Source organism: Camelus ferus, chromosome 5 (assembly GCF_009834535.1).
Source record: "Camelus ferus isolate YT-003-E chromosome 5, BCGSAC_Cfer_1.0, whole genome shotgun sequence".
Lineage (NCBI taxonomy): Eukaryota > Metazoa > Chordata > Mammalia > Artiodactyla > Camelidae > Camelus > Camelus ferus.
Window position 1 is genome coordinate 89,155,103 of NC_045700.1, and position 13,058 is coordinate 89,168,160.

General features: G+C 36.1%; 1 protein-coding gene across 17 annotated transcripts in view; it reads right to left on the reverse strand.

The window, feature by feature from the left end:
* TRIP12 (thyroid hormone receptor interactor 12) overlaps positions 1-13,058 on the reverse strand; it is a 135,223-nt gene that overhangs the window by 59,268 nt on the left and 62,897 nt on the right. For all 17 annotated transcript variants that reach the window (XM_032480425.1, XM_032480436.1, XM_032480437.1 and 14 more), the window contains 3 exons: positions 8,866-8,971; positions 6,030-6,166; positions 533-616 (listed from right to left, as the gene is read on the reverse strand). In XM_032480425.1, coding sequence (XP_032336316.1) covers positions 533-616; positions 6,030-6,166; positions 8,866-8,971 — 327 coding nt within the window. The remainder of the gene's footprint in view (positions 1-532; positions 617-6,029; positions 6,167-8,865; positions 8,972-13,058) is intronic.

Below are 13,058 nucleotides of genomic sequence, written 5' to 3' on the forward strand. Positions count from 1 at the left end.
GATCTATTACACAAGTCAACTGTCTGAAGACAATAAAAATACATACCCGTTCTCTTGTGACGCGTGTACACATAACATAAGTATGCTTTTTACAACATTATAATACCTGGAGTTTATGTAACATTCTATATTGAGTTTGAAATAGCTGATCAAGAACACAGTAAAAAAGCATCCTACTAGACTGCATCATGTTATTAGGTACCAGAGACCAATATATTAAGCTACCCCTTTTTCAACATCTTATTTCATTACTAGCTATACATGTAATTCTAATGAAGAAAAATTTTAAAACATAAAAAGTAAATATATCATATAATGTTTTTATCCAGTTAAACAGTAAAAATGAAAAACCAGATGGATCATGTTCCAATTCCAAATCATCAAATCACCACTAAATAAAAAGCTTCCTTTAGAGGTGTAGGCATTGCTAGATTATGTTCAGATGAGCTTATCTGAATTAATTTCAACCAAGAACAGTAGTAACAGGTAGCCCATGATAAAAGTTTCTTGTAGGCTCAATAACTATCTTTACCTTGTAATCGTCCCATCTCAGAATCATCTGATTCACTCTCCCCAGAGGTGGTCATGCCCACAGCCCCTGCAACAGAACTAGAGGCTTCAAGGGGGGGGGGGGGGGTTAGAGAGGAACATTTAAACTCATTATGTCTGGTTTATCTTAAAAAAGAAAAAGCAGAGTTTTACAGATTAACAATGAATAAAGATAATTAAACATGTCTGTCCACTGCACTCAGTTGTTATTTTATACATCACCCTGTGGCTTTCATGAAAAAAAGAAACAAGCATAAAAATACAACTTTTGCATTTCATTTAACTCATACATGGCTTTCACAGTTTCCTCCTGTCTTTGAAACTGTTCCTCAATTGTTTTATCCTGAACTTCTCTACCAAAAGTGCAAAATGATAACACTGCTAAAACCACTGTGATATTTAATAGATGGGTCATTAGTCACAAATATAACAGAAAGCAAAACTGACATTTGGGGAAAATGTTCCATGTAGATAGATGTGTGCTTTCTTCAGTTCTGCTTCATTTCTGAACTACGGTTTAGATACAATTGTTTATCATCTGTTTTCTTTCATTTCAATAGAGTGCAAAGATTATGCTCTCTTATTTCCAGGACAAAACATCGAAGATACACATTACAACTACCAGATGATCGCAAAACATTGAAGTATGAAAGAGAGGGCAACTCAGATGTCAAAACAAGTATAAAATGAAGAGTTCAGATTCAGAAGCATTCTACCACCCCCCAAAATGCTAACCTAACCAATAATTCAGTTTAAGTAAATAGGGATTGATTCTATTATGAATCTGACTAAGAGATGTAAATATACTCCTATAAAATTAGCAGTTTCACTGTCCCCTCCTCCCACTGTCTGTTGAGTCCTAAAGCATCTTTTGTACACAGATGAGTAATCTGTGTATGATCACATCATCCACAATACTTTAAGCCCTGTCTACTTCACAGATAATGTCAGAGTTCAAGCCAGGAAGAATATTTTTGTCATTATTAAAAGAGGCACATGGATAACATGTGAATTTAAAGAGTTTTTCTGAAGAAAGAGATGGCAGTATACCAGCCACCAACTCTGTGTTGTTTTTTTTAATACTTTTCTTAACCTCTCATTTAAGTATTATATCATTTCACTGGGATTTTTTTTTAAACTCAAGGAAAAAATGTATGGTTTAGAACAGGAATCAGCAAACTGTGGCCCACAGGCCAATTCAGTCCAGCACATCACTTTGTACATAAAATTTTATTAAAACATAGCCAAACTCATTCATTTACATATCATCTGTGGCTCCTTTTCTGCTACAACCAGAGCTGAGTAGTTCAATAGAGCCTGTATGAAGCCTAAAATATCAATTATCTGGCCCTTTACAGAAAATGTTGGCAGCCCCATGGTTCAGAGCTACAGGCTAACTAGAAATGCTAATATTAAAGACTATCAGAGTTCAGCAAAATCCACACTTCCAGTGGGGGAAAAAAGGAGACAAGCAGTAATGTACTCCCTAATGCTCCTTACGGAGGCATTTACTAAAAGTTAACTATATGGAAGAGTGTATCCATGGGTTTCTTCCCAACCACACAAAGCATTACGAGCTTTACCATGCACACAAGGAAACCAAGGCTTTGAGTTTAGGTGTACTTGCCCAAGGCCAGACAAATAACGAGGGATGTGGGATTTGAACTCAGGCAGTCCAACTTCATAGGGTGTACTCTTACGAACCATACACTATCAGTATCTTAAATACATTCTTCAGTACTAATTTTTAATTCAAGTAGAGCTGTGTCTTCACATTATACAGAAACCTTGTCAACCGATGCTGCTATTGGGCCCCATTTAGGACTGAACTTAGTAAAGTGGCTCTTAAACTTGCTGTGAAACTTTTCCAATTATGTGAAAAGCAAATCCAACATTTTAAGAAGTGAACATTTTTTTTTTAAGGTACACTCTGGAACCACACATTTTTTTAAGGGAAAAGACCACAAGTTCATGGAAGGTAATGCTGGTTTTTTGGAGTTTATCAGAGGACCTACTGATTTTACCTTAAACCATTCTACACATCTGCAATCTATGATTTTAAAGGTTTAACGTTAGGTTATTTTTTAAATGTATTATTCTAACAATTAACTTAATGAATAATAACTGTCTCAAATTGCACTGCCACAAAGACATTAACTAAGGCATAAAAGTTGTAAAAGCACAGAATCAAAAGAGCTGTTAAAACTTTTATACTGTGGTCCCAACCTTAACGGGAGCCACAGACCCTCTACAAAGAGAGGGGACATTCTGATTTTTACTCCAAAAGGGTGTCTGTTTTGACATAAATCAGTCACTGGACCCAAGAAAAAGATCCTTTCCGGCTGCCATCCCTTTGACAGCAAGTATTAAGCATCTGCCTACTGTAGCTCTCTGCATCTAAGTTTTACAAAATTCTATAAACCAAAGTAGCCTAGCCTGTTTGCAAACTCATGCAGGTAAGGAAACGTAACCCACCAATAAGAGTTAATGACAAAGTTCTTCAGTCAAGGCATTAAACCTCGGGCTACACACACAAGATCTGTCCCCAGGCAGAAATATAAAAGCGAGACTATCAAGCAGAGAAAATCCAACAATGTCAGATGTTAAGAAGTGTCCATCGTTTTTTGTTTATACTGGTATCTCTCCATGTCGTCTTAGCAGATCTTCCATGTAAGGTAGCTTCCAATACTCAGTTAAAGCCGACAGAACTGCTAAGGGTTTACCAGATACCTAAGCGTGAGAGGCAACAGACAGGCCTTTTTAGTGTCATGAAAACCTTTGAGCAAGGCCAGAAGTGTGGCTGTTCAGGATACAATTACGCCTTGGCATCAGGTGCTATGGCAGCAGTCTAACTTTCAGTGGTACTAAACAAAAATAATTAGGAAGAGAAACATTTTCAAAACTAGGCTGCTTTCTTTTTACAACCTGACCCTGTTTGTTTCTTCTGAAATTAAGATTCTCAATGCAAAATGTAGGTGTCAGAACATTTTCCCTTACTTTGATTTCCAGATTTAAATAAGAACACTTGACTCCCCCACTAGTATTTGCAAGACTTTATCAGCACTATAAAGTTCTCATGGAGTCCAAAACGAAACCCTTCAGCTCTTGGGACAATGTGGGGAACACTTAACTTTCTATTTCAAGAACTAACATTTCTTTTGTGAAGAGCTAGAGGGGGTGCACTCCATGTCACAGTCTACTTCAGAGTGACACCATTATCAACAAACTTTCCTAAGTGTCAAAAACACTGACAAAGTCAGTGATATAAGCAACTATTCCAAAGATGGGGCAATGCATGAAAAAAAAAATACTTATATTAAAGATTCCACTGAAATAGGTCAGGAAGAAATGATCTTTAAAAATAACACTGAAAAAAATGAATATATAAATAACACTGAAAAGATTAATCTCTTTGAATCAGTAAAAATATTATTTCAAATGTTTCAAATGAAGTGAGTCTTATACCAACCATACAAGAGCTGTCTGAGAACGGACACTTGCCAAAAGATGTCCTAAGTTACCACTGATTTATACTCTACACTAACTTAGAGAGTTTTCTTTTTCTTTAAATTAAATTTTACATAGTGAGGAACTAAAGTACAATACACAAGAACTTTAAATATAAAGCTAGTAAGTAATCTGCCTCTTTCCCCAGAACTACGTTAGAAGGCTAGCAGAGGAACCCCTGCAGTACCCACAAGGGATCCAGCCTCCAAAATGTACTGACGTTAGCGCTTATCTAATACCAGTGAACACGCCACACGAATCTTTTACACAAACTTGGAAAATACCTAGATCACACTGTGATTTCCAATACGGATGACAATGAAACACAAGCAAGCCTTTAGGAGGGCAGTCTTATGATCTAATCCCTTGCAGCTTTTAGCCTCTTAGGTAAATAAACCAGGGAACAAAATTTTACACACCACCCCCTCACTCTGGCTTCCAATTACATCCATATGAATTAAACAAACTCCACTAACCGTAGGGGAGCAGAACAACACAGCCATTGTAAATGTGCCCTTCTTTTCTAAGACCTGAGAGCCACACATTTCAGTTTGTAACCCTGGCAAGCTTAACCATTATGTGTCAGTTTTTCTCATTTATAAAATGAGGGTAACAGCACTCACACCGCAGCAGGTTGTTCCGAATATTAAATGAGAATATATGTAAAGTGCTTAATAGTGTGTCTGCAATGAAGCGTACACTCTCTAAATGTTAGCTATTATAATTACTGCAATGAGTCCACATTGACAACACACTCAGCAGCTCCCTTTCAAAGTGTCATCCATGTGGGAATTGCTCCACTTTCATGTTCAGACTTGGAATAAACATTAAAACACTGGGAAGCATGGGTGGTGTGTCATAAAAAGCTTCAATGAGTTGCATGTGCAATGCAATTTATTTTTGCAAAAATCTACAATTCTAGGAAAAGGCACCATCAAAAGAGATGTTGCACAACACTGTAAATCAACTATACTTCAATTTAAGAGAGAGGGAGGGAAAGACTTACAGTTCACCATGTAATGTATCATATAAAACCAGGAAAGATCAGTGGTAAAAATGTTAAGCTGGACAGAAAGCTGAGACAAAATGTATAAAACATGGGACAGTAGTAGGCAAACCAGAACCCTCCTGGCAAATTAGGACATATGATTAGCCAGAGGCATTACAGAAAACCAGCACGTGTTCTAATATTTAACTATAGTACGTGAAAGAACTTTTCAAACGAATATACACGCCTATCCTTAAAGCTAGTGTATCATTCTGATTTAAAAGACTCATACTCCTATGTTTATAATAATGAATTATAACATTTTTGTATCTATTCTTAATATTAGTGAGAAATGTTTACCATAAGCTACATTTTAAAACCTGTTAGCCACCATCAACCATGGGAGTATTAGCCTTCTTTTGGTACTGGTAATGGAGACATATGGGGGTGGGGGGTTAATTTTTGCTGTGCTAAGATATCAATAAGAATATAAATGAGGAACCCATAAAAATATGAACAGTATTCTTAAAGCTGCTTAGATTCAAACTGAATACTTATTCCTTTTTAGGGATTATTACAACATTCTAAATTTAAATTTTATATGGGCATGAAGCAATTTAAGCCATACCCTTCCATTTTTATTATGGATTTGAATGTTTCAAGCAATCAATAGGTTACTATTACATGTACCCATCAACATGTAAGAAACCTAAACAGCAGGGGACTTACTGCTTCTTAAAAGCCCCTTGAATGCAATTAGCACAGATTTGGATTTGGAGAAAAATTAAACAACAACAAACAAACACAACTAATCAAAAAACTAAATCTATAAAGCGAAAAGAGAACAAAAGGTTTGATGTTAACATCTTAGGATATATCTGTCTTCTCTCTTCCACTATATTTGGTATACTTAAAAAGCAATTTATCTCCAAATAAATCTGTAAGATGCATAAATGCATTTTAGGCCTAAGAAGTGCCAATCTACCTGCAGCTCCTTGGGGGGTTTCGTCGGTTCGTGCAGCTGAGGAATTCACTGTCTCCTGGTTGCCTTCAGGGTCTGCCATCTTCTCCTGTCGACGAGCTTCAGCTGCTCCTCTTTTGCCCAGGCCAGAGCCTCGCCGACTACAACAGAAAAACGCCATCACAGGCAGCATGATCAGTGACCAGGAGCGACGTCCACACAGCACAAAGCCCCAATGCATGGAGCACAAAGCTAGTTTCTTCTTTTTACATAAAAATTGTTGCAGAAAATCACTATGGGTAACAACCAAGACTTTGTATACTTAAAATTCTTCTAAGCTATATATCACATTCACAATGCAAGCTTTTGTGTTGCTATGAGCTGTTGTCATCCTTACAGACAGAAGTGATTTTTAACACTTCAACTAAATGGAAAAGTGGTTCCTTCTGCAGACACAATTCAGTTCATTTAAAATAGATCCCTAGTTCCTGGTAAACAGTGGATCAATATATGGACTTTCAGACTGAGACTTGAAAATGGGGGAAGAGCAGAAGATAGGGGAGAAGTCCCACCATCTAAGTTCCAGATTGCTTTAAATCATCAAAAAACTACTATCCTACTAATGGACAACAGTTCCATCCTATAAAATGAAGAATTAAATATTTAATATTTATAAACAAATACAGACGACATCTGGGAAGATACTCGTTTCAGACTGAGACATAGTATATAAGCTATGGAAAAAAATCATCAGTCATTTCTCATGAAGCAAATTATATTCTACTGATGATTTTTTTTCAGTTTTAATAGTGAAATCAGTAAGTAAATCGGGTAGAGACAAACGACTTCTCCAAATTATTACAGCTTAATATTGGTTGAACAGCAGGTCCCCGAATTACCTTAGGAAGTGCAGAAACCTACTACCAAAGAAATATTTTAGACTAAAGTCAAACTACAGTGAAATGAGATGCTGCCTAGTAAAGAACAACAAAAAAGTAGGCATAAGTGAATGTAAATGAAGGCTCTGAATTATTGGAGAGTTCTACAAGAGTTTATCTTTCCAATTAGTGAAAAAAAAAATCCTCCCTTAGCAGGGATTACTCAGCCAATCCTTTGTTCACAGGGGGAGCAGAGAGAAAGGGAAAAAAGAAAGACAAAAAAAAAAAAAAAGAAGAAGAAAAAAAGCTCATTCCAAGCCCAAATTACCAAGCTACAAATTAGTGAAATTCAAATTAAGTCATTCATTTAACATTTGATTTGCACCAATCACGTGAGGCACACTGTGCTGAACACTGGATGCTGCCCTCAAGATGTGTCAGTCTAAAGAGAGACAAAGACACTGCTGTGACAGGATATGAAAGCACTAAATTTAAGGGGAATCTCAACTAGTTCAGAAAAGTTTAAGATGAAGAGCCCTGCGGGCAGGAGGCTAGACTGCTTGTGTACAGCATGTAAGTCCACGTGCATGAAGACAGTGGCCCCGGGAGGAGGAGAGAAGGCTGCAGAGAACAACAGGGCGCTAGATCACCTGACTTCACATACAGCTTAAAACAGTCAACCACAGTGAATTCAGTTTATAACTCAGATTATAAACCTTGGGTAAACTGGGTTCAAAATCTGGCCCAAAACAGAACAAAAGCTCTGAAGAGCTAAAATTTTCTCAGAGGTCCTCATAAAAACATTGCCAAGAAAATCCAAAGGCCAACAGGTGTACTAACTCCAGATACTTTAAACAATATTTTAAACAATCCCGATAGAACTAGAGAACAAGTGGAAAAGTAGAGATTAAAGTGGCGAGAGTCCTTTTCTTATGACTTAACAGGCAACAAGTCATACCTTTTCCTTATGTTCCTACTGTACCCCCTGGCCAAGAGATAACATTGATTACCTCAGAGAAGCACTGAAAAAAGCAGCATCAAAAGAAGCACAACTTTTCTACTGACCTGAGTTAGAGTAGGCCAAAGGCAAACTAAAGTCATTCACCCTCATCACTGGTTTTTGGCACATTTTGTAGAGAACAAACTACATATAAAAGAAGCAAACTACTTATTAAGAAGGGGGGGAGTCCCATATGGCTGTGAACAGCTAGCAGCACAAGACCAACTGACCAACCTGGAAAATCTGACATAAGACTGAAACAAAGAGATTTCTAACTTTAACCTAAGATTCTGAATCAGTTAATAAAAGCATGTGAAGTAATGTATCATCTATCAGAGGTCGATGATTTTCTGAAAATGGGCCCCAAAATAGCAACTGGGAGAAACGGGAACTGGAGACATGAAAGAACACAAACAAAACCTGTGTTTCCTTGAGGGCAGGTGTTGTAACTCAAAGTGAAAATTAAGTACGTCTCTTCCCCTTACCCATTAAACCCAATAACTGGTGCCAACATTTTTAGAAGCTAATTAGGCAATATTACAGCCATTACAACAGGCCTCCCTTTTGATCCATTAATCCTACCACTGGGAAATTAAGCCAGCTCTAAAAAATAACCCAAATCTGCATAAAGATGTTCATTAGAGATTTATCTGGCAGACTAGAACTCTGAAAACAATCAAACATCCAACTTTTGGCAGTAACTCTGTGCAGATAATGCAGCAACAGAGGAAAAGGTAGAAGATACCTGTGTCACCCAAAAAAAAGCATGATTAAAACTTAGCCAAAAAAAAAAAAAAAAAAAAAATTAAACACCGAGGAAGAATTCACAAAAATAATACTAGCTATATCAGAATAAATTTCTTTACTCAATATTCCAGTGAAAATTTGAGTAACTTTTAAAGACTTACAAAATTAAGGATTTGGAGGAGAGCTGAACACAGATAATGAACCAATTATAAACTGGAGAAACCCAAATTATTACCTGGCACTAGCACAGGAGCCCGTGGTCTTTTGGCGTGTGCTCCGCCTCAAACTGGGGAGCTCAGCAGGTGGGGATTCGCTGCGCTTCTTGGTAGATTTTCTTAAACCTGTATGTGTGAAATGCAGAAGTTAAATTTTAAAAACAGCAGTTATCTTAAGTTAAAAAAGACAACATTCTTCAAGTCGTCCTTCTGGTCAAAAGTCCACAGAACCTTCCCATGGCCTCTCCAGCAGTCTGTAGCTTTGCCTCCATAGTTTGCTTTTACTGCACTTACCCATACTGGGGAAGTTCATGCAGTGCCTGGCATTCCTGTTCAGGATAAATATTCTCGATCTGACCTATCCTTGCCTCAAGCAATCTTAAACCATGAATGACAGTCCCTCTTCTCTCAAACCATCCTCTTTAAAAGTTCCTATCACATCTCCACTCCTCCACTACTTTTCTCCACTAACTGAAGCAAAGAGATTTTTTGTATATACTATATATTTCAGGACTTGACTGTATTTCATTTAGCACTTTATTGCAATATCTCTGCACTGTTTCATTTCACCAACTTTATATGAGGCTCATCAGTAAGGCCATGAAAGAACAAAATCTTTTCTTTCACCATCCCATCAGCAAGGAATATACATTTGAACTGAAGGTTATTAGAATGTCCAATTTACAGAATACTGCATAAGTAAGGGGAAAAAGTCAATCAAGCACATTTACATGTTATTCTGGAAGCTAATACCTCTTTAGGAAAACAGATTCTAAAAAGGTATAGCAACTAAGTAAAGTTAATTGCTATTTTATGAACAATGGGGAAGCCATCAGAGTGCTAGTCTAGGCACATGGTGGCATACGGGGTGGTGTCATCTAAACAAAGACCCCCCCCCCAAGCAGTGAAAGGTCTCCAAGGTCAACAGGGCATATTTCCATTAGAACCTGGGTGTCATCTTATATAGATGTCCAACTTTCTCGGAGACCAATCGTACAATAACCATTCTCCAGATCACCTGCTTCTTCTCAAATTTGAAATTTTTTCCATTTCACAAGTATAAAGATAAGACATTCCTTACTCTTGATTTTGTTAAAAATACCACTAACGGGTCTGGGAAAGAGGTGGTAAAAAAGATTCTAGACATCTTCTTGACTTTTTAGACTCTTTATTTAAATTCAGTTCATTCAACTTGTGACTACACTTAAACTATACACAATAAAACTTGCTAAGTAAAAAGTAAGCTATTAAAAACACTAAACACAAAACAGGAACTACAAGGACTAAAACCTATGTTCAGACAGGTATTACCATTTAGAAATTTAAACCAGATCTTTCAGGTCTTTTCCACCTCTGCACTTTTGTGAAAGACTATCTACACTTTTGAAACTGGCATAAAAGATCAAACAGTGAAACTTCAGTGGGAAGAGAAAATTGGCCTAAGGGTTTCTTAAATTTCAATTTTACTTTAAGGTTGATTTTTCTTACGTCATATCACAAAAATTGTTTGATGTGATCACAAAGCTATGTCTGACATCCAATACTACTTAACTTTGCCTGGCTCAATACACACCCCAGCCACCTGAATAATGAACTTGGCATGTAGACAGATTATGAAGCTGGCCTAATATATTCAGCTAATACTATCACTAGTATTTTAAAAATTCAGAAATGTTTAAGTATTTCAGAAAATATTAAATTACACTTATCTTTCTACCTGAATTATGTGACTAAGTTGGAATGGACTAAAAAATGTACAACTTAGAAGAAAAAACCAACAGTGCACATTACATTAAAACTGCAAAAAATAAGGTACTTTCACTTATAAACCACATTTAAAATCTTTGTATTATTGTCACTAACATTACTTAGTTCATGTAATACTTAAGTGTCTTTATACATTCCATGAAATAGCAACAGACACTAGCACAAATTTTCACGTCTATTCAGAGACATTCAAAGTAAAACATTCAACTTAATGGACTGTGGGTTACTGCTATAGTGCTAATTTGTAGAAGTGACTTCTGGATACTTTCACTACTTTTTGATGCTTTTTGATACTTTCGCTACTCATGCCCTATTTTAGACTTTAGTGTTTAACTCTCTTTCAAATAACTTCATTCAAATATAATTTCTAGGGAGGAGGGTAGAGCTCAGAGCATGTGCTCAGCGTGCATGAGGTCCCAGGTTCAAACCCCAGTACCTCCATTAAAATAAGTAAGTAAATAAATAAACCGAATTGCCTTCTGCCCCCCAAACAAAGCAAAACAAAACAAAAAAATAACTTGTATAAGATACAATGTACTCATTTTAAGTGAATGGGGGTAAGTTTGACAAATGTATTCACCTACAAAACCAACACCATAATCAAGATATAAAAAAGTTCCTTCAGGGCCCTTGCAGTTAATCCCCTCCCCCATATTCAAGCCCCTGGCAATCACTGATCTTTTCTGTTGCTACTGCCTATTTTAGAATTTCATATAAATGGGATCATACAGTGCTTTGGGGATGAATTCATGTTGTTGCACATAGTGGTCCATTTCTTTTTACTGCAAAGTGGTATTCCTTTGTGGGGATGTGCCACAATCTCTATATCCATTCTTGGTGTTAAACTTTAAAAGAACTGTACTTTTCAGAGAAGTAGGGCAGAGAAAAGCCAAAATAAGAATGGATAGAAAAATATTTATAACTGATGCCATAATCATGCCATAATGTAAAATGACTGTTGGGCTCAGCCAAGCCTGAAGCTAGCCAATTTCTTGGCTTCACCAGTCATGTGAGCTGATTTTCATTTAATTTTGACTGAATATTCATCACATATAACCCCAAATCTTACAAGTCATTACTGTATTAAAGTTTTTAGTCTAGAGTAGGTGTCAACAAACTGTGGCCTATGAACCAAATTCTGCTGAGTAGCTACCTGCTTTTGTATAGCCCACTAGCTAACAATGGTTTTTACATTTTTAGAGTTGTAACAAAAGAATATGTTACGTAGTCAGGAAAGCCTAAAATATTTACTATCTGGCCCTTTACAGAAGTATTTTTACTGATCTGAACTTCGAAGCGAAAAAAGAACAGAACAAGGACTTGTCTAAAGTTTAGGGGGGAAAAAAATCAGTGCTCCTTCCCCACCCTTAACCAAAAACCTCTCCAAAATAAAATAAAAACAAAACAAAAATCTGTTTTAAAAGGAAAAAGAAGACCTGGGCTGAACAATATCTTAGTAATAAAAAAGTTTCAGTACTGATTTTTCTAGAATATTAGGTATCTTGATCTTCTTAACATAGTTTTTGTCATATTCCCACAGAGAGTAAATAAATACATCTCCACTATAAAATGGAGCACGGACAAACTGTTATGAATTAGGTACACAAACCAATTTTAAACAAAGGTAGATATCCAGAAAAATCGCTGCAACTCATTTACATTTATAGGTATCAAAAGATGACTACATTCATCTTTAAAACACAAATTCCCAATTTGTTTATATTTTTAAAAGAGCCTTCAAATCATTACATTAAGTATCCATTTATGTTATCAACTCTGTTTCAATGGATTTTCAGAACCACTCCTTTGCCCTTCATAAAAAAAGCACCAAATAACATGATTATTACCACATAAGAAGAGTTCAATTTAGAATCATGTAATAGGACTGTTTTGCTACTGAAAAAAATTGGACCCAATAAAGAGAATTAATTAATGATGGGTATTATTTTTCCACAACTAACTTAATTCCTTCAGCCAGCACAGAATCACGAGAACCTGGTATAACTTGACATTGTTGTATGTCTACTTTCAAGTTTATATGTCTTTATCAATGGCTATTTTGCTAAAATAAATTCACAAAATAAAAAAGTAACCTATCATATAAAAAGGGATCATTGCTGTTTATTTTAAAATCCTTCTGCAACAATAAAAGATATGTCTGCAGATGACTGTGAGCTAAACTCCAAATGGAATTTTCTTTGCCAAGTTTTTATTTCCAAGTCAATGCACAGCAATTTTGTGTGCTGGTTTGGCAATGTGAGTTAAAAACATTAGAAATGTGGAAAGATACCCATCTAACCATTATAATGAGAAAGAGCTAGGGAAGAGCTAAGTGTCCAATAACAGGAAATGGTAAAAAAAAAAAAAAAAAAAAAATCAGTATGGTAATAAAAACTGCGGGAACACAGTGTTAGTTAATGAAGATGTGAATAAACTGGCATTTTTA